Genomic DNA, 23,551 nt, shown 5'->3' with positions numbered 1-23,551 from the left:
AATCTTATCTGAAGCAGGGACATGTATGGCCTTGAAAGCGTAATCAAATGAAAACTCAGCAAAGCTTTGGTTTCTATGCTAAATGTAGCATTAGGTGAAAGAAAACTAACAAAAAGGTGATGCAGGTATAAAGCTAATGGCTGTAATGTCTTTTCCATATTCTGGTGGAAGAGATCCACCCGATTTCTTTCTTTTTCTTAAAATATACATGCTAAATCCCCAATAATTTTGAACTTACATCTTCCATTTAGATTGTGCGTGTCCATGAAGGAGAAAGCCTCATCACAGTTTGTGCCTTGCTCAGTATAGCTTTTATCCATTGAATTCACCATCACTGTCATTTCCTGCCGAGTGCTGCTCAGTGTCTCCTTCCGCTTTTTTGCCAGTTTCCTTAAAATAAAATAAATCAAATCAGAATGCAAGCATTTTAAATCAATGCACTTTGAGGGACTGCATGATCTGATGCAGCTTCTGGATTGACTTTTACAAGCTCAATCTGGAATACAATTCAACTTAATATGTATAGGGGGGAAAGTGCTATTCATAGAAGCCAACTTGTCTAATATAAAGACAACATAGTAACAAGGAAATGGCCCCGAGTATCTGAAGAATAGGATGATCCTCCACACACCGCCAAGGACACTAAGGTCCTCCCATGGACTTTCACTAACTACATCCTCTCCAAAAGACATTGCACGATGTGATACCAGCAAGCGAGCCTTCTCCAGAGTAGCCCCCACACTCTGGAATGCACTGCCTGAAAAGCTCTGCTTAACACAAGACTATCTCTACTTCAGGAAGCAGGTGAAAGCTTGGCTCTTCAACCAAGCCTTTAATGGAAGAAGTAACTAACTTGTTAGTCTCACTCACACACACAAGGATTGACTCGGGCTGCACATACTGCAGCGGGACATGTTTATCCACTCCTAGCCTAACTGAGATAATATTTAACCATCTCTCTGACCTCATGTGCAACTTTCTTCAAATCAGTCACCTTACTTTCAAATTCTTCCTACTTTCTTACTCATCTATATGTTACAACTTTGCCTTACCCCTCACTACCAATTATAATGTTCTATTACGTATTGTGTTGTCATTGCAACACAATACGTAATAGAATTGTCTTGAAAAAAGTTTTGTGATTTGGACGTTTTGTTTTCCGGTCCATTTTTGAACAGAAAACGTCCAAATGCAAAACATACCAAATCAAGCCATTAGGATACAGACCATAATAAAAGTTTCAGTCACAGGAAAGCATTCATAGAAGATAAAGTTCAAACTGCTGTAGAATCAGCCCTGGTATACTTGTGGAGGAAACTGTGAACCCTCCAAAACTCACCAGAAACCCACTCTACCCACATATAGGTGCCCCTTCACTCATAACGGCTATGGTAGTGGTGTACAGTTGAGGGAACTGAAGCTTTTACCTCCTCAGTATATGTAAATGGTTTCTTCCCTGTGTGGATTCTCTGATGGCATGTGAGGCTTTCTTTCCAACTAAAGCTTTTACCACACTCAGAACATGTAAATGGTTTCACTCTATTGTAGATTTTCTTGTATTTTGTGAGGTCTGCCTTTTGCTTAAAGCCTTTACCACACTCAGGGCATGTATATTGTTCACTGCAACATGGATTCTCTGGTGGACTGGTCTAGCAATGAACCATAGAATCCATTCAGAAGTTAAAACAGTTGCATATAGAAAGTGTGGTAAAAGCATCATTGAGGACAGCCTCACAGTCCACCAGCCCCTCACACTCCACAAACTACCCCCATCCAAAAAGAAAAGACTTAAAATAATGCAATCCAAACAAGTCTGCCAGCATAATTTTTCATCATAACATGATGTCTGTTTTAGTGGCCCTTTACCAGAAGAAAAAAACCTGTGCACCAATATAACAAGTGCTAGGGTGTCCCTATAACCAGCCCCTCCAAATGACACACATTACGATTTATAACAAATTACAACTCTACCTATGAAAAGTTATTCTGTTATTATACTTCCTCTGTTTACATCTGTATGCTGCATACATATACAGGGATGATGGCTGAACATGGGAGGGGAAACAGAGATTGTTTTTAACCTAACCTTCTAGCCAATACTCCCTGTTAGCGCCTGAAACTTGATGCACCGCCAGGACTTATGGAGTTCACAAGGGGAAAAAAAGACCCAATACACGAAAGAAAACAAAAGGTATGGTTAAAAAAAAAGGGCTGGGGGGGGGGGGGGGGTAATGCTTAGTGGGAATTGTCCTGGGGGAGAGAGGGGAATTGGTGCGTGGGAACTGTCTGGGTGGCTACTCACTGGTTACCATAAACATATATGTCCATTCTTATTAGCACATACAAGCACATAGTTATACCTGCCTTGGAGTAGATATACATGTGTGTGCCTACATTGAATGGGACTATTTTATAATGGCACACAGATACATATGTTGCTTTTATAAAATAGGTGCAACATATGCATTCCTGCACCTTCCCCTGCCTGTTACAAAATCACCCTCCCTAAGCCTGAAATGGAACCTTTTACTCATATGGTGGATTATTTTCTCATTATAGGTTATTTTTCCTAGCTCAGTATGTTATTGCGCCTTTGAATTTTCAGCTTAAAAAGAACCTGGTCCAGTTGGGGCTAAAATATTGTGACCCTTCACTTGCAGCTACCTAGGGATTTTTATTTTCCATTGTTGTGTCCTTTCCACTTCTGTCTGACCCAGTGATTGTAGCACAGTCTCATGTATCTATAGTTGGAATTATTTTTTCCTATCACTTTATGTGTGTAAATTTCATTTACTATTTGAATACACAGACTCTCATTTATACAAGGTACTTCAGCAGTTTCTCCCAATCCACTTGTATTTTAACAACTTTACGTTTTCTTTGTAAATTTGTTCTTCTCACTTGTTCCCTCTTCCAGATCATTTTTACAAACTCTGGTCTCAGTATGGATCCCTGGGGCACTCCACTATTTACCTATCTTCACTGAAAAAACTAATCATTTACATTAGTATTGAGGACAAAGGTTATATTTATTTTCCATGTAATAATAATTACCTGTTTGTATTGTTTGCTTATTTCTTTCAATTGCTTTATTTAGGTGATTGTAATAGTATTTGATAAATGCAATAAAAACTAGTACCTGCAGACTTTGTCTCAATGTGGACAGTTTAAAATTGCTCCCAAGTAGGTTGCAGTTACAATGCTATGTTGAAAACGTGTTTGGGATCTTTAAGAACCTCTGTGAAAACTTGGGGGAGGAACTATTCATTTCATATATCATTACTGTATAATAGCCTACACCAGTGTATCAACTGGGAATTCCACTCCTTACAATGAAGACATTATAATAAAAGGGATTTACTTGTTCTACTTTTATTCTTGGATAATTTTTCCTGCTTTCTGTGGTGTTAACTACAGGCCCTCTTTGACTGACAGGAAATATTTCATCAGACTGGTAAGTTCTACCAAGGGGACAAGTTAGAAGAAAATCCATCTTGCACTTATTGAGCTGCTGACAAATAATTCAGGCCCAAATATTGACACAAGGAGTCCATTCATACTGAAGCCCTCAGGAGTCACATCTAAAACAGCAGCATATTTGACACAACCTTATTGACCCGCACATATCTGTAAAGTTTGAAAAATATCCACCTTACAGCTGTACAGTTTCAGTCACAAAAATAAAAGCTAATAAAACAAGCTCAATATGTCTCCAAAACTCACACCCCAGAAACTTTCTAAAATCCATTTATTTTAAAGTTAGGCCTGACAACTTTCTATATCTGGAAGGGATGTGGCATATGCTTTACGGGCAAGAAAACCTGGAAGAAACCTGTTAGCCAGGAAAGGATACAAGAAACTGCTGGAGTTCAAAATGATTTTAATATAATGCTTTGAAGTGGAGGAGTCAGAGGCAATAGCTTGTTAATTGCCGCTGAACATCTAAGGTGAGGCAGCCACAGGCCATTTAAGCAGGCAGGAGCATCTCCTACCCACTTAAATCGCTTTGAATATTGGGCGTTATGTTTTTTAATTGTGGCAACATATGCATGTTGAAGATTTTTCATTCTATGAAAACATAATCTGCTGATGGTTTATGAGTGGCACTAATTATTTAAGCACATGGGTTTTCTTCTCTTTTTCTGAATGGCGTTTTCACACATTAATAAATATTGAACACTGTGAAGTATATGTCTAGATTTCTTTTTAATTATATATATTATATAAACTGATTAGTTTGGGGTTAAATTTAGGGCTGCATTTTGATTATCATTTTTAATCGTGATTATTCATGTGATGAAAGGTATGTTATTTTTTTCCCCCACTGCAGCTCCTTGTGATTCTGAGCAAGTCACTTAACCCTCCATTGCCCAAAGTCACAAGGAGCTGCTGTGGGGGAGAAAAAATAATTGTAAAAAACATACATTTAATCGCACAATTAATTATGATTACAATTTTTAATCGAAACGTAGCACGAAAAAATTAAAAGGAGGAGGGAAAGGTCAGTAGTGGAATGCCTCAAGGATCGGTGCTGGGGCCGATTCTGTTCAATATATTTGTGAATGACATTGCAGAAGGGTTAGAAGGTAAAGTTTGCCTATTTGCGGATGATACTAAGATCTGTAATAGAGTGGACACCCTGGAAGGAGTGGAAAACATGAAAAAGGAACTGAGGAAGCTAGAAGAATGGTCTAAGGTTTGGCAATTAAAATTCAATGCGAAGAAATGCAAAGTGATGCACTTAGGGAATAGAAATCCATGGGAGACGTATGTGTTAGGCGGTGAGAGTCTGATAGGTACGGACGGGGAGAGGGATCTTGGGGTGATAGTATCTGAGGATTTGAAGGCGATGAAACAGTGTGACAAAGCGGTGGCCGTAGCTAGAAGGTTGTTAGGCTGTATAGAGAGAGGTGTGACCAGCAGAAGAAAGGGGGTGTTGATGCCCCTGTATAAGTCATTGGTGAGGCCCCACCTAGAGTATTGTGTTCAGTTTTGGAGGCCGTATCTTGCGAAGGATGTAAAAAGAATTGAAGCGGTGCAAAGAAAAACTACGAGAAGGGTATGGGATTTGCGTTACAAGACATATGAGGAGAGACTTGCTGACCTGAACATGTATACTCTGGAGGAAATGGAGGGGTGATATGATACAGACATTCAAATATTTGAAAGGTATTAATCCGCAAACGAACCTTTTCCGGAGATGCGAAGGCGGTAGAACGAGAGGACATGAAATGAGATTGAAAGGGGGCAGACTCAAGAAAAATGTCAGGAAGTATTTTTTGACGGAGAGAGTGGTGGATGCTTGGAATGCCCTCCCGCAGGAGGTGGTGGAGATGAAAACAGTAACGGAATTCAAACATGCGTGGGATAAACATAAAGGAATCCTGTTCAGAAGGAATGGATTCTCAGGATCTTAGCCGAGATTGGGTGGCAGAGCCGGTGATGGGAGGCGGGGCTGGTGGTTGGGAGGCGGGGATAGCGCTGGGTAGACTTATATGGTTTGTGCAAGAGCCGGTGGTGGGAGGCGGGGCTGGTGGTTGGGAGGCGGGGATAGTGCTGGCCAGACTTATACGGTCTGTGCCAGAGCCGGTGGTGGGAGGCAGGGCTGGTGGTTGGGAGGCGGGGATAGTGCTGGGCAGACTTATACGGTCTGTGCCCTGAAAAAGACAGGTACAAATCAAAAAGTGGCACAGATGAGTTTATCTTGTTGGGCAGACTGGATGGACCGTGCAGGTCTTTTTCTGCCATCATCTACTATGTTACTATGTTTTTTATTTAATAATGAAAAGATAATAAACACTAAATATAAATTGAAAAATTACAAAGAATATAAAACAGCATGCAGAATAGCTATAAACAGCCTTATAGATTTCACAGCCTACTTCAGAAAAACAAGCCTAGTAAAACTATCATTCCCCCCCCCCCCCCCCCGCCTTTTCTTGGACTATCTGGTTAATGCCAGGGCACTGTATGGGAGGAGCCAGGATTTACCCAGTTAGTGGCGATTTTCAGATCGCTAAGTGGGTAATTGCCCAGGTAAAATTAAGACAGCAAAAAAGTCTGTCCTACCTTTATTCAGGGGGTCTTTTACTAAAGCTTAGCTTGAGCTATCAGCTGCAGGGCCCACAGGAATAAAATGGGCCCTGTTGCAGATTAACTCGCGTTAAGCTTTAGTAAAAGACTCCCTCCGTGAGTTATCCAAGGACATTTCTATTGATTACTTCCAGTGGCCAGCTGAGACTCAGATATTCAATGCTGGTGCTCAGATTAGGCTCGGCTTCGAATATCCAGGTTATATTCCGCATGCGACGATCAGTACCTTTAAGATTGCTGACTGTTACAGGCTGAATATTGGCCCAATCAAGAGAGGGAAATGAAAATGTTGCTTGCAACACATATTGTTCTGGTGTCTTCAGCAGCTGTGTTGGGTGTATATGGCAAAGTACCCCATAGTGTCTTCAGTAGACCTAACTTAGTGGTCTCTGGAGATTACAATAGCACCCTAATGCATCTGTTGCATTCTCCAAATTCTGTTCTTTGCTATCTTTTAAAAGAATTTTATTGTCCCAGTCAACAAATCCAGAGAAATAAATTCTGGATGGGCCTCTTCCAGAGGTCCCAAGGAGAAGAGGCGGATGCTCAGTACCACAGGGGCCCAAGACTCTTGCTTAATAGCTAAGCCAACAGCTATCAGAGCTGTTTCACCCTACTGCATCAGCTAGTCCTTCCCAGTTGAAGACAGAGCAAATAGTGATCAGATATCTGCTTCACCAGTATGTATAGGAAAAGCAAGCAGATTTTGCTCTCTCTCCTGCTGAAGGAAGGGTATGTCCCATTGGTCTAGTCTGGACAAGGACAAAGAGGAACATCTATATTGTACCACATAATTTGACATCTTCCCTTCATATATACAACATACAAATATACAGCTCTCTTTCAATTACCTTACTCACAGTTCTTATGTGTGGATGATTCACATCGTCTTGATAAGTTATAGAGGCCTACGAACTACTATTCATGCTAGGAGTTTTAACATGCATATCAGAAAAACTTTTACATGCATGCTAAAAACACCATTTAATGGGCCATGAACACTATTAACATACTCATTTACCCATAAAAGTCTACCAGCTGATATGGCCAGGAGAGGTTCTGGCCTACTTAAATCATGGTGAGCCGCCCAACTGCCAATTTTCAGCAGTACTACACTGGATTGTGCCTCTGAATATCGTCACTGACCAACCATGTTAAAAGTGGGAAGGTCAGGGGCGGCACCGAGGATCCCCTGGTGATTATCCTGGTGCCAACAACATTCAGTGCCAGAACCCGTATAGCTAACCTGGCCAAGTTATCACAGCTCAAAAGCTGTCCTAACTTGGCCGGGTTAGCTATGTGGGTCCTGGCACTGAATACTGGCCGGGACCAGCATACTTATTTTTCATTTTAAAAGTCCCACTGTCATTCAGAACATCCCCCAACCCCCTGGGCCTACCTAGTATCCCTGGTGGTCCAAATGGGGTCTATGGGAGCAGGAACAAAGCCCACTCACTCCTGCCCCTTGTGGCAGCCATAGTAAAATGGCTGCTGTGACACAGTGCGTAACTTTGAGTGACCTATACAGAATTTCCTAGTATATGCCTTAAATGTTTTCATTGCTTTCCTTTATATATTTTTATTCACCTGGGAAGGGCCCAATAAATAGGTATTTTAATACAAATCCCTACCAGTTCCCTTAATGATTTTCCCAATTATGGATCACATGGGCATATCCAAGATTGTTCTGAGAATATTCAGCCAGCTACCAGGGACCAGCCCTGATGTGAATAAATCAAAGTCCTTCTCTTTTTCTGTTCTCCAAGCTCTATCGCTCCTACAATATACCTCTCCAGTGCAGCCATGGTTCTTCATCAGTGGCTATATTTGTCATTCAGTGTATGCAAAGCTACAAAATTACTTACAGCAATGTGGTTGTCCTTGATGTAAATAAAGCTGCTCATATGAAAAAGCGCACAAAATAGTACTGTCTGAACTGTTTCCTTTGCTCACATCATCAATCTAGTGGGGTAAAGTTTTTGAAAGACATTTGAGGATATGAAGGCAGTGGTACAGTGGAGGAGGTAGATAAAGTATGTATCTCAGACAAACCATTCCCAGGGCAACAACCGTACTAGACCTAGTAGGAAGTAGAAGGAGCAGCTGCAGCAGCTGCTCTTCAGTACCTAACAAAGTACTTTGAATTAGATTATTGCTTTGTTGAAGAAATGGCTTGGCAACTCGCACCAAATTTAGTGTGTGAACTTCAAACAAGGCTGTCAGATAAAGCACTGTGCATAATGCTGAAAACTACCTTCATTGATGACATGTGCAAGCCAATCATTGAACTAATGAATACCTTTCAAAGCCTGAGAGTATGCACTCTCGTGGCTCTTGAAAAATAATGAAAAAGCTATTTTTCCTTGAGACACATGCTCTGTTTTCAGAAGAAAGAGCTCAAAGGTATTTTGGGGCTGAAGATGTCATTTGTTTAACATCAAAATAAAGCAGCAAGCTAGTGTGCCTGTTCTCTTTGGCTGTTGTGTTGACTTTTTAGTCAGCAGACAGCCTGAAATTAAATTCTTAAAATGTGTCAGAGTTCTCAATCCTAGAAGGGGTCCTGTAATTTCTTAAGACAAGCCAGAGCACACTTTAATTCCTGTCCAACTTCATACTTCAGATGTAGAAGGTAGACTGGTACACAGAGCATAAGTGCCGTACTGTGGTATCAGCACCCAAGGTGCATATGCATACACCTCTGAATGTGCTGAAATGCTATTCTATCCATAAATATTTGTATTGCAAGTATTTTTTTTTTTTACACAGAATAACATTCCAGTACCTTCACTAGATATGTGCATGTGATTCCAGGTACCATTTTGTGCTCAAGATATAGCTTCCTCTAGCAGAGACCTATCCCCCCTTTCAATAATTTTGTGTGCTCATTTTTGCGCTTACCCCCAAATTCTATATATGACGAATAAAGTTGTGCATGCAAATTTGGCAGTGTCATCAAACTGCATGTACAACTTAATTGTTCAACAAGCCAGTTGGCGCCGATAATTGGCCACTAACAAGCAATTGTTGGCCCTAATTGGTGCTAATTAAAATTTACGTGCGCAACTTTCTAAGCTTAGTCTGTAAAATGTATTAAAGTGCCTTAGCTCAATGGATTCATCCAGAGGCTCCCACTTTGATGTAGTGGTGGAACTATACACATGAGCTCTTGCAGATGGAGTGTTTATAATGTTCTATTTAGAGGCTGTTATGAAATAGCAACAGAAATGCTTATGTGCCAGAACAAACATTTATGTCAGTCATTTTAGAAACAAAACTTTCCCCAAAACAGTCACACAGCTTTGTATCCTTTGTCAGTTTCACTTTTTTTTTTTTGGGGGGGGGGGGGGGGGGGGGGGCATCAACCACTAGGGAATTAAAAAGGTGATCTCCCCTAAACCCTCTAGTGAAGTGCTGCTTAAGAGATGCACTTTTCTAAAACCCAGAGGTCTCAGGTAGCAGGTGTAAATCCTGGCGTCTTTTTTTTTTTTTTTTGGACACAGATGTGCACTCCCATTCTGTAATAGGGAATACATCTTTATTTTTTAGGCTTGCCCCAGTCCCACCCAAAATATGCCCCGACCACAATCTCTTGCAATATGTATATGGTTTTGTAAAATCGGGATTTAGATTCATTTCTTATTACATTTCTACCCCATATTTTCCCAAGAAAGCTCAGGTTCAATATGGCTTATATAACAAATTAAGAAAAAGCATTACAAGACAATTAATATTAATACAGGACTACAACCAGTGGCGTACCAAGGGGGGCGGTGGGGGCGGTCCGCCCTGGGTGCACGCCGCTGGGGGGGGGGGGGGGGTGCCGCACGCTGGTCAGCTTCGTTCGTTTCCATGCTCCCTCTGCCCCAGAACAGGAAATAACCTGTGCAGAGGGAGCATGGAAACGAACGAAGCTGACCGGCGCGCGGCACCCCCCCCCCCAGCGGCATGCACCCGGGGGGGGGGGGGTCGCACTGCACCTGGAGGGCAGGGCGCATCGGCGATCCGCCCCGGGTGTCAGCCCCCTTAGGAACGCCACTGACTACAACTATCAAAAAAAAATTCTTTTCATATTAGCTGAACACAGATCTAAAGAAGTGGGCTTTAAGTAAATTTCTAAACAACATATAATCGACTGCGTGTCTGATATACTTGGGTAATGAGTTCCACAGTTTGGTAAGAAAAATTAGAACTATGGATAGTTTTGTAGGTTAAGTTTTTACAACTTGGAAAATGTAATATAAGATATTCTCTAGATGATGAGGTGGCATTTTGTGGTGATAACATAATGAGATCTATCATACAAGATGGTAAGATACCATAAAGAATCTGATGAACAAGAACACAGAGCTTAAAGGAAATTCTGCCATTGATAGGTAACCAATACATGTTACCTAAGAAGAGGAGATGGTTTAACGTAATGTGGCGATCTATATATAAGGTGGGCAGCCGCATTTTTTGCAGTTTGTAGTTTTCTTAGAAGACTCCACTTAATACCTGCAGAAATTGAATTGCAATAGTCAAATTTGGTTATGACTAACAACTGAACTAAAGTGCAAAAGACTGATTTTGAAAAGAATGGTCTTAATCTTTTAAGTTTCCACAATGAATTAAAGACATTCAAGACTACTTTGGAAATTTGGCAATCAAAAGAAAGAAACTGATCACAACGATGGAATGAATTACCAACCACTATAAGAAAAACATGCGACTTGATGACCTTCCGGAAACTACTGAAGACTTACTTGTTCAAAAAAGCGTACAAAATGGATCCTTCATAACAATCTGACTCCTAAACTACACCAGACACAATTTTATATTGGAACTCTTTTATTTTGCCTATTTTATTTACACCCTAATTACTGAAAATCATACCCTGTCCTGATATCATTATGTTATGTTGCTATCCACTTACCCACTTCTTAATCAACATAATTTTTGTATGAACCTTAATAGCAATAATTCTGAAATTCTTCTCTGTTAATATGATTGCCATAATATTCCTATGCACCTTATCTGTTATATATACTCTGATTTTCTATTCCATCAATGTGATTGTAGTTGTATTATATTGTAAGCCACATTGAGCCTGCAAATAGGTGGGAAAATGTAGGATACAAATGCAGTAAAATAAAATAAATAAAATCTTAAAATTTGAGATGGTTATTGGGTGATAAGGGCTAGTTACTGTCATAAATTTTGGTTTATTAGTATTAAGTTTCAATTTAAAATTAAGAGCCCAGAATTCCATTAAGTCGATACCTAATTTGATTTTGTTTGCAATCTCATGTAATTCTTTGATGAATGAGATATAAATTGTAACATCATCAGCATATATGAATGCTGAAAACCAGTTTGATTCTAGCAAATGGCCTAAAGGGATCATCATAATGTTAAACAAAATAAGTGACAGAGGAGAACCCTGTGGCACTCCACTACAAGAAACCCATGACATGGATTTTAAAAATCCAGAGAACCATTTCAAGACAGTTCCACAGATTCCATAATAGTTAAGTATGTTTAAAAGGATGTGTCATGATCTACTATATTAAATGCACTAGACATGTCGAATTGGAGAATTAAAACTTTGTTACCTAAGCTTAATTCTCATCTAAGAATGACTACTTATGTAGTAAGAACGGTTTCAGTACTATACGAGGTCCTGAAACCCGATTGATATTTATGTAGACTTGAATGATGTTGAAGATATTCCATTAATTGATGAGTGATTAGCCCCTCCAAAACTTTGACTAATAGAGGTATTGAGGCCACTGGTCTGTAGCTGGAAACAATACTATTACTACACTATTACAATACTAATACAACAGTACTGTTTGACTATTTTTCAGGATCGGAGTTAAGATTATGATACTATTGCAAGTAGAGAATATACCCTGAGATAACATTAAAGTTAGACTTAATGTAGGTGATCAATTAAAACCTTAGGGGTTTGTGTCAAGAGATAATTAGGGCAGGAGTCAAGCAAGCATTGTGATCTGGTATATTTCCAAAGGAAATTACTGACTTGGTCTGATGTGATAGGTTGAAATGTCAACCAAATTCTATTCCTAGATGAGCAAAAGGGTGATAGATTTTTTTTTAATTAAAGAATTGCTCTTATGAGATGGAAGGGTTTTTCAATTCTTGTTTTATTTTAGTTATTTTCTGTTCAAAATAATAGACCAATTGGTCCGCTGAAGTGACAGGTTCATTTATGGAGGTTACTGTTATGATTGTGGTCAGAACCCCTCTCAAACTTACCTTTTTCCTGGTGGTCAGCTTCTTAGCTGGCTTCTGTTTCCTGTGTCTGTCCTTTCTGAGCTAGCTCTGTCTCTCTATGCTGGCAGCTTCCAGCAGCATGACTCTAATTGTTTCACTATACTATAGCTGTGTGTGTGGACTGAGTTAGCTCTACCTCTCTCTGGGTGTACTGGCTTCAAGTGCTTTACGGTGCTGCATTGGTGTGGGTTGGGCCTCTCTGGGTTTCAGTGTGCTGTCTGCCTGGGTCTAGGGAGTGTGACATCATCAGGGAGGGCCTTGATAAGGAAGTGGTGTTCTTCCCTTCAGGGCCTTTGCAACGTTTGCTTTTGGCTACTTGCTTTAGGTCCAGGTTAGTGTTAGTGCAGTGTGCACTTGTGACTGTGTGTTTAGCTTTCCTGCTTTTCCCTTGTGGTTCCCCCGCTTTTCCCTCTTGTTGCTTTGGAAGCATTGCTGTGTGTAGGGCTTTGGAAGCTCTGTTGCTGATAGAAGTACTTCAGGGTTTGGTGTTGTTAGGAACTCTGCAGATTTGGCTGTTAGAAGTACTTCTGGTGTTTGTGCTGTTGGGAGCATTGCAGTCTTTGCTGTTTGTGTTTGGTGCTTTGGAAGCACTTTTGGCTTATGTGTTTAGCTTCCCTGTTTTTCCCTTGTGGCTCCCCTGTCTTCCCTTTTAGTGCTAGGAGCTCTTCTGTTTGTTTGGTGCGTGGGGGCACCTTAGTTAGTTTAGAGTTGTAGAGCTGCTGTAGCTTGGTGTTTTGGAAGCACCTTTATTAGCTTTGTGTTTAGCTTCCCTGCCTTCCCTTGTAACTCCCCTGCTTTTCCTTTTGGTGCTGTGAGAAGCACTCCTGTTAGGTCAGTGCCTAGGGGCACTCCTGTTAGTATAGGGCTTAGGAAGTCCTTTTGTTAGTTTACTGTTAGGAACACTTCTGTTGGTTTAGGGCTTGGGAGCAATTAGGTCAGTTTAGGATTTAGGAGTACTTCTGTTTCCAGTCCTGGTCCCTGTGTCATCTGGTATCCGGTAAGTCCTGCCGGCCACTCGAACCCAAGGGCTCAACCCTTGGGGGGGCTGTGGCTAAGCGCAGGTGAAGCTGTACGGACCAGTCCAGGGTGTTCCAGTCCAGTGTGTTCCAGTCCAGTGTTCCAGTCCTGTGTCCTCCAGTCCGGAGGATTCCAGTCCGTGTGTTCCGGACAAGTAAGGCGCAGGGCTTTTTTGGAGCAGCGCCCTAGAGCGTTGGCACTGGGAGTAAACTTTGTATTACGATTTCCATGTATTTGTAATGTATTGCTTGAGGGTAAACATTTTCAGTTTGTACACCCAAAACAGTTAAAAGAATTTTCTGATGCTAGAGTTGATGTGAATGTTGTATGCCCTCCCTAAATAGCAGGCTAGGATCGGTAACCCGAGGTAGCAACCGCTAAATTATTTTCTTTAATTCTTTCTAAACTTTTGAACTCTTGGAATCCAATTTCTTTTCTTGTGGACAAAAAGGCTGTTAAGAATTTTTTTATTACTTTAATTGTATTTTGAATTTCATTTGTATAATAATGCCGATTGCATATTTACACTGTGTAGTGAAATATTGAAATTTATTAAAAATAAAAATAAAAAGTTAGAAGTGAAGTGGATAAGGAGTGTGAGGATTTAATTTTACTAAGATACCTTGATTTGAAAAACATCCTTGTTGTGTCTAATGTCTGTGTCTTAGGCGTGTGTGGCGAGAATGTGGCATCTTATTTCCTATGAACTAGCACATACTAACTTTACTGAAATAACAAAGAAAAATAGAAATAGATGTTGCTACATGTAATTATAGAAATCTGTTAGTCATGACTTTACTCACGTTTTGCTAGCATAACTCTGGGTGTTCTGTCCATCACCTTTCACCCAGAAAGAAGTGAGAAGCTGTTATCTCTCTTTTACCATAGCAATGAATAGAGAAAGAGTTCAAAGAATGGATTCTACTTTATTCTCATTTTTTACTTTGATTTTTGCTTCTCATTAAGTGTCTGCATATAGTTTTTCTTAATTAAGATGTGGGCTCATGAATGCAGTATTTGAAAACTAAATTCAGTATTAACTAATTACAATCATTCTTTTTCGTTTTTGCAAAGAGTGCGTTGTGCCTTGTTTTACTAACATAACAAGAATAAAGAAAAGTACTTTTTCTATCTACAATTCCATATCGTTCTTCTCTGCCAAGGTCAGAAGGAGTGGGAATTGCTAGGGACAAAGAGGGTGACACAAATTTAATATAAACCTTTACGTGGGGTCCAGGTCTTTGGAAAAGGAAGCATGGTATCACCAAACAAAGGATGGGAATATATCCCACAGGGTGCCTTGCAGTTTCTTTTCAACCTCAACCATGTGGCATAGGAACTGAATGGGCTTTCTCTCATTTGCTGCAACGAGAATCAGCAGCACGGCTTTGTAAAAGAGGTCCATAGTTTTCTAGGGTTAATTGTTTCACCTATGAATTTATAGTAATAAGTAATTTTAACTTTATATATCATATGTTTGTATTCTCTTAGGAGCTGTTTCCAATTTATCCATTTATCATTAGTTTTAGGTTTGGACCAAATTCTTTCATATCTTCTGCATTTTCGTTTCATTTCTGAGATCTACATTGTACCAGGGAGATAACCTCAGATTAGGTCTGGATTTGGTTTTGATCAGTGCTATCTTATCTAGAACTAAGCTACAGGTGTCATTCCATTTTTGAATAAAGTCAATAGATGGATGAGAGGAAAATAGTTGACTACATTGCTCATTTGACTAAAAGATTACAGGGTCAATTTTACCTCTGGTTCAAAAGATGTGAGAATCTTTTCTTGTTTTAAGATTAAATGTAGCTTCCATCCAATTTAATGTAAATGTGAGGCAGCTATGAACTGACCAAGGAATCTGTATCCATTGATGATTAAACATGGAAAAATTAAATGAGTCTTCAAATTTGGTTGCTAATATATCCAATTGATGACCATTGACCTGAGAAGATTGGCCACTGAAGATTGAGAATTGTCACAATTGAAGAAAGTCAAAACATTGCTTGGCATTATGATTATTAGGATTGTCAAGGTGAATGTTGACATCTCCAATCAATAAAATGACACAAGCAGTTGCAAAGAACTAATTGAACAATGATTCCACTTGCTCCCAACTTCCAGGAGGCTGATATACTAATATTTGAATTGACTTTGATAAGGAAGAATCTTTTATAGAGAAGGTTGCAATATTTATCTAGTTGGGGAGTTTGCAATTTTTGTATAATTTTTATATCAAAGGATGACTTATTGATGATGGCTATCAGGCTTATTTTCGAAAGAGAAGGGCACCCGGGAGATGGGCATCCTTCTCCCAGGGTCGCCCAAATCGGCATAATCAAAAGCCAATTTTGGGTGTCCTCAACTGCTTTCCATTGCGGGGATGACCAAAGTTCACGGGGGCGTATTGGAAGCATAGTGAAGGCGGGACTGGGGCGTGCCTAACACATGAGCATCCTCAACCGATAATGGAAAAAAGAAGGGCATCCCTGATGAGCACTTGGGTGACTTTACTTGGCCAATTTTTTCTTATGAGCAAGCCTCAAAAAGACGCCCGAACTGACCAGATGACCACTGGAGGGAATCGGGGATGACCTCCCCTTACTCCCCCAGTCAGGGCCGTGCTAACCCGGTAAGCGAGGTAAGCATGGCAGGGGGGCGCTTCCCTCTGGGGGGCGCCGCCGCACCATGCTCACCTCGCTCGCCCTCCCCCAACATCCCTTTTCTTTTTTTTTCTTTTAAATTTACCTCCGTGGTGGTGGTTCCAGCAGCGCAGCATCAGGGAAGGAGGCGGCGCTCCCGACATTGCTAGCCTTCCCTTCGCTGTGTTCCGCCTTCTTCTGACGTCAAGGATGATGTCAGAAGAAGGCGGAACACAGCGAAGGGAAGGCTAGACATCGGGAGCGCCGCCTCTTTCCCTGACGCTGCGCTGCCGGAACCGCCGCCACGGAGGTAAATTTAAAAAGAAAAAAAAAAGAAAAGGGATGTTGGGGGAAGAGAAGAGGGTGGGCAGTTGAACAATGGGAGCGTGAGGGCAGGGGAGAAACGACAGCAAGGATGCGAAGGGGTGGGGAGAAGAGGGCGGGCCAGGCTGGGACATGGGAGAGAGAGGAGCATGGATGCGAGGGGGGGTCATGGATGGGAGAGGGGAATTGCTGGAAAAGGATGAATGGAGGGGGCAGGGGACAGAGGCGCATGGATGGGAATGGATTGGGAGGGCAGGGCTCAGGGAGAGAGGGGAATTGCTGGAAAGGGATGAATGGAGGGGGCAGGGGACAGAGGAGCATGGATGGGCATGGATTGGGAGGGCAGGGCTCAGGGAGAGAGTGGAATTGCTGGAAAGGGATGAATGGAGGGGGCAGGGGACAGAGGAGCATGGATGAGCATGGATTGGGAGGGCAGGGAGAGGGGAATTGCTGGATAGGGATGAATGGAGGGGCAGGTGACAGAGGAGCATGGATGGGCATGGATTGGGAGGGCAGGGCTCAGGGAGAGAGGGGAATTGCTGGATAGGGATGAATGGAGGGGACAGATGGGCATGGATGGATATGGATTGCAGGGCAGGGCTCAGGGAGAGAGGGGAATTGCTGGATAGGGATGAATGGAGGGGGCAGGTGACAGAGGAGCATGGATGGGCATGGATTGGGAGGGCAGGGCTCAGGGAGAGAGGGGAATTGCTGGAAAGGGATGAATGGAGGGGGCAGGGGACAGAGGAGCATGGATGGGCATGGATTGGGAGGGCAGGGAGAGAGGGGAATTGCTGGAAAAGGATGAATGGAGGGGGCAGGGGATAGAGGAGCATGGATGGGCATGGATTGGGAGGGCAGGGCTCAGGGAGAGAGGAGAAATTGCTGGACATAGAGGGAAGGGAAGAGAGATGAAGGAGATGAAATGAGAGAAAAGGAAGAGAGGAGAAAAACTGCACATGGATGAAGAAAATAGGCAGAAGCTGAGGACCAGAAATGAAGAAGAAAGGAGGAAAGGAAAGAAATAAATGGAAAGGAAGCCCTGGAAATGGAGTTAAGAGGACAGATAGCAGCAGAATCAGATACTGGGCCAGCATGATCAGAAAAAGAAAGTCACCAGACAACAAAGGTAGAAAAAAAATCATTTTATTTTCGTTTTAGTGTTTGGAATATGTCCACTTTGAGAATTTACATCTGCTATCTTATTTTGCAATGTATAGCAATTTGATTCTAAGAATATTGCTGACAATTCCTGTCAGTGTGGCAATTGGTGAGCGATCATTTTCACGGGGGGGGGGGGGGGGCGCCGCCGCCAACTGATAGTCTCCAGGGGGGGGCGCCAACTGATAGGCTGCAGGGGGGCGCCAGAGACCCTAGGCACGGCCCTGCCCCCAGTGGTCACCAACCCCCTCTCACCCTAAAAAAAACTTTTAAAATATTTTTTGTCAGCCTCTATGCCAGCCTCAAATGTCATACCCAGCTCCATCACAGCAGTATGCAGGTCCCTGGAGCAGTTTTAGTGGGTGCAGTGCACTTCAGGCAGGTGGACCCAGGCCCCCCGCACGTTACACTTGTGGTGGTAAATGTGAGCCCTTCAAAACCCACCAGAAACCCACTGTACCCATATCTAGGTGCCCCCCTTCACCCCTTACGGCTATGGTAGTGTTGTACAGTTGTGGGTAGTGGGTTTTGGGGGGTTTGGGGGGCTCAGCACCTGGCTATGCACCTGGGAGCAATTTCTGAAGTCCACTGCAGTGCCCCCTAGGGTGCCCGGTTGGTGCCTGGCATGTCAGGGGGACCAGTGCACTATGAATACTGGCTCCGCCCACGACCAAATGGCTTGGATTTGGTCGTTTCTGAGATGGGCGTCCTCGGTTTCCATTATCACTGAAAATCGGGGACGACCATCTCTAAGGACAACCATCTCTAAGGTCGACCTATATTTCACGACTTGGACGTCCCCGACTGTATTATCGAAACGAAAGATGGACACCCATCTTGTTTCGATAATACGGGTTTCCACCCCTTCGCTGGGACGTCCTGCGAGGACATCCTCAGGAAAACTTGGGTGCCCCTTTCGATTATGCCCCTCTATGCTTCCTCCCCTTTCTTAGTTCTGGGGAGATGAAGAATTTTGTATCCCAGTGGGCAAATGTCTAGTGGTGCTGGATCATCCATCATTTGAAGCCAGGTTTCCAATGGAAAATCCTGCCAAATGAATCTGATTGACTTCTTTTACTGGGTGCCCAAAGAAATGGATAAAGGATGTGCGATAGATGTGATCTGCTTGGATTTCTGCAAAGTATTTGAAACAGTCCTTCACAGAAGACTTGTGAATAAATTAAACTGAACTGAAAAAACTAAAAACACAAACCAGGATGCTTGAACGAGCATGGATAAAAATAAAAGACGATCACACACTTAACGCTTGGAAGCAAATACACAGAAAATACAAATACGCAATAAGACAAACTAAAAGGTCATACTATAAAACCAAAACAGGACCAGATCACAAAGACACAAAGAAACTATACCAACTCATACATAAACTACTGAACACTACCCCGGTCATCACAACCAACTCAGACATCCCATCAGCAGACAAACTTGCCAAATACTTCAATGAAAAAATTGTAAAACTACGAAATAATCTTCCTCAGAACACCGCCGATATCGAAAGCTTCATCAATGGCCTGGACCCAACCTCAGGAGAATACCCAGTGGATAGAACCTGGTGAAAATTTGCTCTCCTCACCACTGAAACTATTGCCCATGCGCTTAGCAAAGTCTCCAACACTCAAAGCAAACTGGACACCTGCCCCAGCTACCTTATAAAATCCGCGTGAAACTATTCTTCCCAAGGGCAACATTCCATAACCTAATACAATCAATGGTACTAAGCCATGCAAACTACTGCAATGGAATTTATGCAGGATGCAAAGAGCAACTCATAAAGAAACTACAGACCGCTCAAAACACAGCAGCCAGGCTTATATTTGGAAAATCGCGATTCGAAAGCGCCAAACCCCTCCGAGAAAAACTGCACTGGCTCCCAATTAAAGAACATATAACTTTCAAAATGTGCACCCTGGTCCACAAAATTATCTATGGCGAAGCCCCTGGATATATGACCGACCTTATAGACCCGCCAACCAGAAACCCAATCGGACCATCACGAACATACTTAAATCTTCACTACCCTAGCTGCAAGGGACTCAAGTACAAATCAATTTACGGATCCAGCTTCTACTATATAAGCACGCAACTGTGGAATGCACTACCGAAAGCCATAAAAACAACCTACAACCACCTTAGCTTCCAGAAATCATTAAAGACCATCCTGTTCGAAAAGGCATACCCTACTGACCCAACTTAAGTGCCTGAACCTAGCAACACAATGAAACCAAAGCCCATAATGAACACTGTATAACTCTTCTTCTCTACGATTCTCCTAATGTTTATGTAACACATGAACCTCTCTGATAATAACATCACTTTGTATTTGTTTCATCATCGAAGGTGAGTAACGCCTCACGGTATTATGTAAGCCACATTGAGCCTGCAAATAGGTGGGAAAATGTGGGGTACAAATGTAACAAACAAATAAATAAATATAATAAGCTGAGAGGGCTGAACTTAGGACCAAAAGTGGTGAACTGGACTGGAAACTGGTTGACTGACAGGCAGCAGAGGGTGGTGGTAAATGGAATCCGATCGGAGGAAAGGAAGGTGAGAAGTGGAGTGCCTCAGGGGTTGGTGCTAGGGCTGATTCTGTTCAATATATTTGTGCAAGACATTGCTGAAGGGTTAGAAGGAAATGTTTGCCTTTTTGCGGATGACACGAAGATAGCCAACAGAATGGATACTCTGGAATGAGTAGAAACCATGAGAAGGGATCTCCAAATGTTAGAAGAATGGTTGAGGATCAAGAATGGTTGAGGGTCTGGCAGTTAAAATTTAACGCTAAGAAGTGCAGATTGATGCACTTGGGGTGCAGAAATACAAAAGAGATGTACCGGATAGGAGGGGAGAGTTTGGTAAGCTCGGCTCAGAAGAGGGACCTTGGGGTGATGGTGTCTGAAGTTCTCAAGGTGATGAAACACCTCAACAAGGCAGTGGCCACAGACAGAAGAATGCTAGGTTGGGTAGAGAAGAGTATAACCAGCAGAAGAAAGGAGGTGCTGATGCCCCTGTTCAAGTCATTGGTGAGGCCCCACTTGGAGTATTGTGTTCAGTTTTGGAGGCCTTTTCTTGTTAAGGATGTAAAAAAACTTGAAGTGGTTCAGAAAAAAGCGACAAAAATGGTAGGTAGTTTAGGCAACAAGACGTACTTAGAGAGTCTTGCTAACCTAAATATGCATACACTGGAGGAAAGTAGAAACAGGGGTGATATTATACACATGTTCAAATATTTGAAAGGTATTAATTTGCAAACAAACATTTTCCAGAGACAGGAAGGTGGTAGAACTAGAGGGTATAAATTAACATTGAAAGGAGGCAGACTCAGGAATAATGTCAGGAAGTATTTTTTCACTGAGAGGGTGGTAGATACCTGGAATGTCCTCCAGTGGAGGTGGAGGAGATGAAAATGGTAATGAAATTCAAAAATGTCTGGGACAAACACAAAGGAATCCTGTTTAGAAGGATCAGATCCAAAGAAGCTTAGGGGATATTAGGTAGGAAAACCAATGCTGGGCTGACTTCTACAGTGTGTGCCCTGATGGAGGCTGAGTAGATTTGGATGGGCTGGAGTGGAGCTTTTCGGGGGGCTTTGACAACAACTTCAGAAATTTTAGAACAAGGCCAGTGGCAGGCAGACTTCTATGGTCTATGCCCTAAAAATGGCAAGGATATATCAAGAACAGGTATACATATGATGTAACACTTCATACCATATGTAATGAGTTTATATTGTTGGGCAGACTGACTGGGTTGTACAGGACTTTATCTGCTGCCATCTACTATATTACTATGTTAACAATACGAGTTATGCCAAATTAAGCCTTGTCACGAAATGTCTAGCCACCTGCCTGGGGTTACCCTACTGCCTCTTAGAGGGTCTATCCCCAGCACAGTTCAGGTCCACCTGCACCTGCCGACTGTGCTCTACACTAGCACATTTTTCCCACCGACTGGGTCACAACCACCTCTGGGCAAGTCTCCCACTCTCAAATTATTCCCAGTGATTTCTAGGTTACTGGAGCTACACTCCCAGTGGTCCCACAGTTCCCAGAAAGCACTGACAGACCCAACACACAAACCACCAGGATTCTTAATCAGTCTAGACAAGCAGGGGCAATAAACTGAAAATGTTTATTGTCTAAAAAATTAGAACAAAGAACAGAAAAGGTGCATTCAGCAAAACAATAACAGGTAACTGAACTATGGATCAATTATAACACTAACTACACATTTATTTACTTTCTAAATACTACCTGGGAAGATCAGGATATACAGCTGTTCCCAAGTTATTGAATATAACTTTTCGCAGGGCCTTAGCGAAGAGATCCTGCTTTCTTTTCTTGCTGGCTAAGACTGGAGCAAAAGCTAGTATATTCTAGAGGAAATTGAGATCTCGGGCCAATCACAGCCCAGAACAACAAGTTTCAAAAAAATAGCTGGCCACATCATTGCAGATCTTTTCTCTGTAACAGCTTTAAACATAAACATGCACCACCTTCTGGCCAAGCTAGAGAAATACACTTCAAGAAATAATACAAGTTATAGGCTTAGAACCCACTCTAATGTCGTTGAGATGGCGGCTACGTGTTCAGATCAAGCATTAATAATTAGGGGCCGCTGACATTTCTGGGAAGGTTACATGCGGTATTGTAATTTATTGACTGCTTGACTCCCATACCGAGATCCTTAAAACCTTCAAAACAGTGTATTTTGAAAGTCTCTTTATACAAGCTTGGATTGTTCATTTTGGTGATTTAACCTACCATTAGTGGTGATTACTGGTACCTTCACAGTGCAAAGATGTCATTATAGAATTAGCATTCAGCATGCAGCTTCGAAGTGCTTAACTGGAGGCACCAAGTTACAGAATTGACCCCTATGCCCTGGATCCTTTATATGGTAAAAGCCTATCCTTTTTGAAGGCAGCAGCTTGGTAATATGATTTTACTATTGTCTGAAGTCAGGGCAAAAGTGGTTAAAGGTATATTTACAGCTCTCCTTCAAAAAAATGAAAAAGGGCCTCCTTTTAAGAGGACTTTGTGATAACCAAAGAACATACATCAAAGCACATCCAACACATTGTTTGGATTGTAAAACACTGCAGTGAAGACAGACAAAAAAAAAGTCTTTCAGTCTTACTTTTTATTCTGTGACATTACACTGTCCTTTTTTGCCATGGCCCCAGATTCAAGAACATTATGTTAAGATGTTTATTGAAAAGTCTCAGCAGCCATTAATAGATAGTTATAAACCAACTGGGTGCATCTGTAGCATTGTCTTCTCATTCATCTCCCTCATTCAATTTAGCTCCCTTAGCATTTCCTATAGTACAGTACCCTGCTGTTTGAGATAGTCATGCAAGAAAAATACCCCTCTAACGCCAGGAAGCTAATAGCAACTGTTCCTCTAAATTTGTTTGATAAACTGATGTTTAGTGCATCATGTCACATTGTCAGTAATCTGCAATTTACCCTTAGGCTGGCAATGCATGCTCATCTTATTTACCTCTCATAGTTAAACGTGGAATTAATATTCTGCTCTGAAACAAAGATTAGAGATTTGACAAACATAATTTAAATTCTCCATTATCACAAACATAAAACCAAACATCTTCCACATGCCCCGATGCATAAAGGGTGCACACAGTTGTAATTTAGCTTTTTGGTTTTAATACCACAAACTAATTTCTGCTGTCAGTTTAATGAGCTGGAAAACAACAAATCTTGCTCCTCTGCTGGGCTGGGAGTGTTAAGTGTGAGGAAACACTTTCTTTTGTGTTGTGTAAATCAATATAGTTGTAAAATAACAAAAGCAAATTCTATCTAGCAACGAACAAAAGGAGCTATGCACCCCACCCATCACCCACCTCTGAGGACTAGATCAAAATTAAGGTATGAAATTAAAAAAAAGAAAACGGCCATAAGATTAGTTTGAGAATTAATATTGTACCTCTAGATACCTTGGCCTTTAAAAAAGAATTAAGTTGAATTGTGTTCATATTTCATAGTACAAGC

General features: G+C 41.7%; 1 protein-coding gene across 12 annotated transcripts in view; it reads right to left on the bottom strand.

Moving 5' to 3' along the window:
• The window catches only part of PTPRM (protein tyrosine phosphatase receptor type M), a 1,370,833-nt gene that overhangs the window by 230,193 nt on the left and 1,117,089 nt on the right, over window positions 1-23,551 (bottom strand). For all 12 annotated transcript variants that reach the window (XM_030213239.1, XM_030213256.1, XM_030213265.1 and 9 more), the window contains one exon: window positions 239-390. In XM_030213239.1, coding sequence (XP_030069099.1) covers window positions 239-390 — 152 coding nt within the window. The remainder of the gene's footprint in view (window positions 1-238; window positions 391-23,551) is intronic.

Source organism: Microcaecilia unicolor, chromosome 1 (assembly GCF_901765095.1).
Source record: "Microcaecilia unicolor chromosome 1, aMicUni1.1, whole genome shotgun sequence".
Taxonomy (NCBI): domain Eukaryota; kingdom Metazoa; phylum Chordata; class Amphibia; order Gymnophiona; family Siphonopidae; genus Microcaecilia; species Microcaecilia unicolor.
Note: the sequence above shows the minus strand (reverse complement) of the source record. Positions and strands in the feature narration are given on the sequence as shown.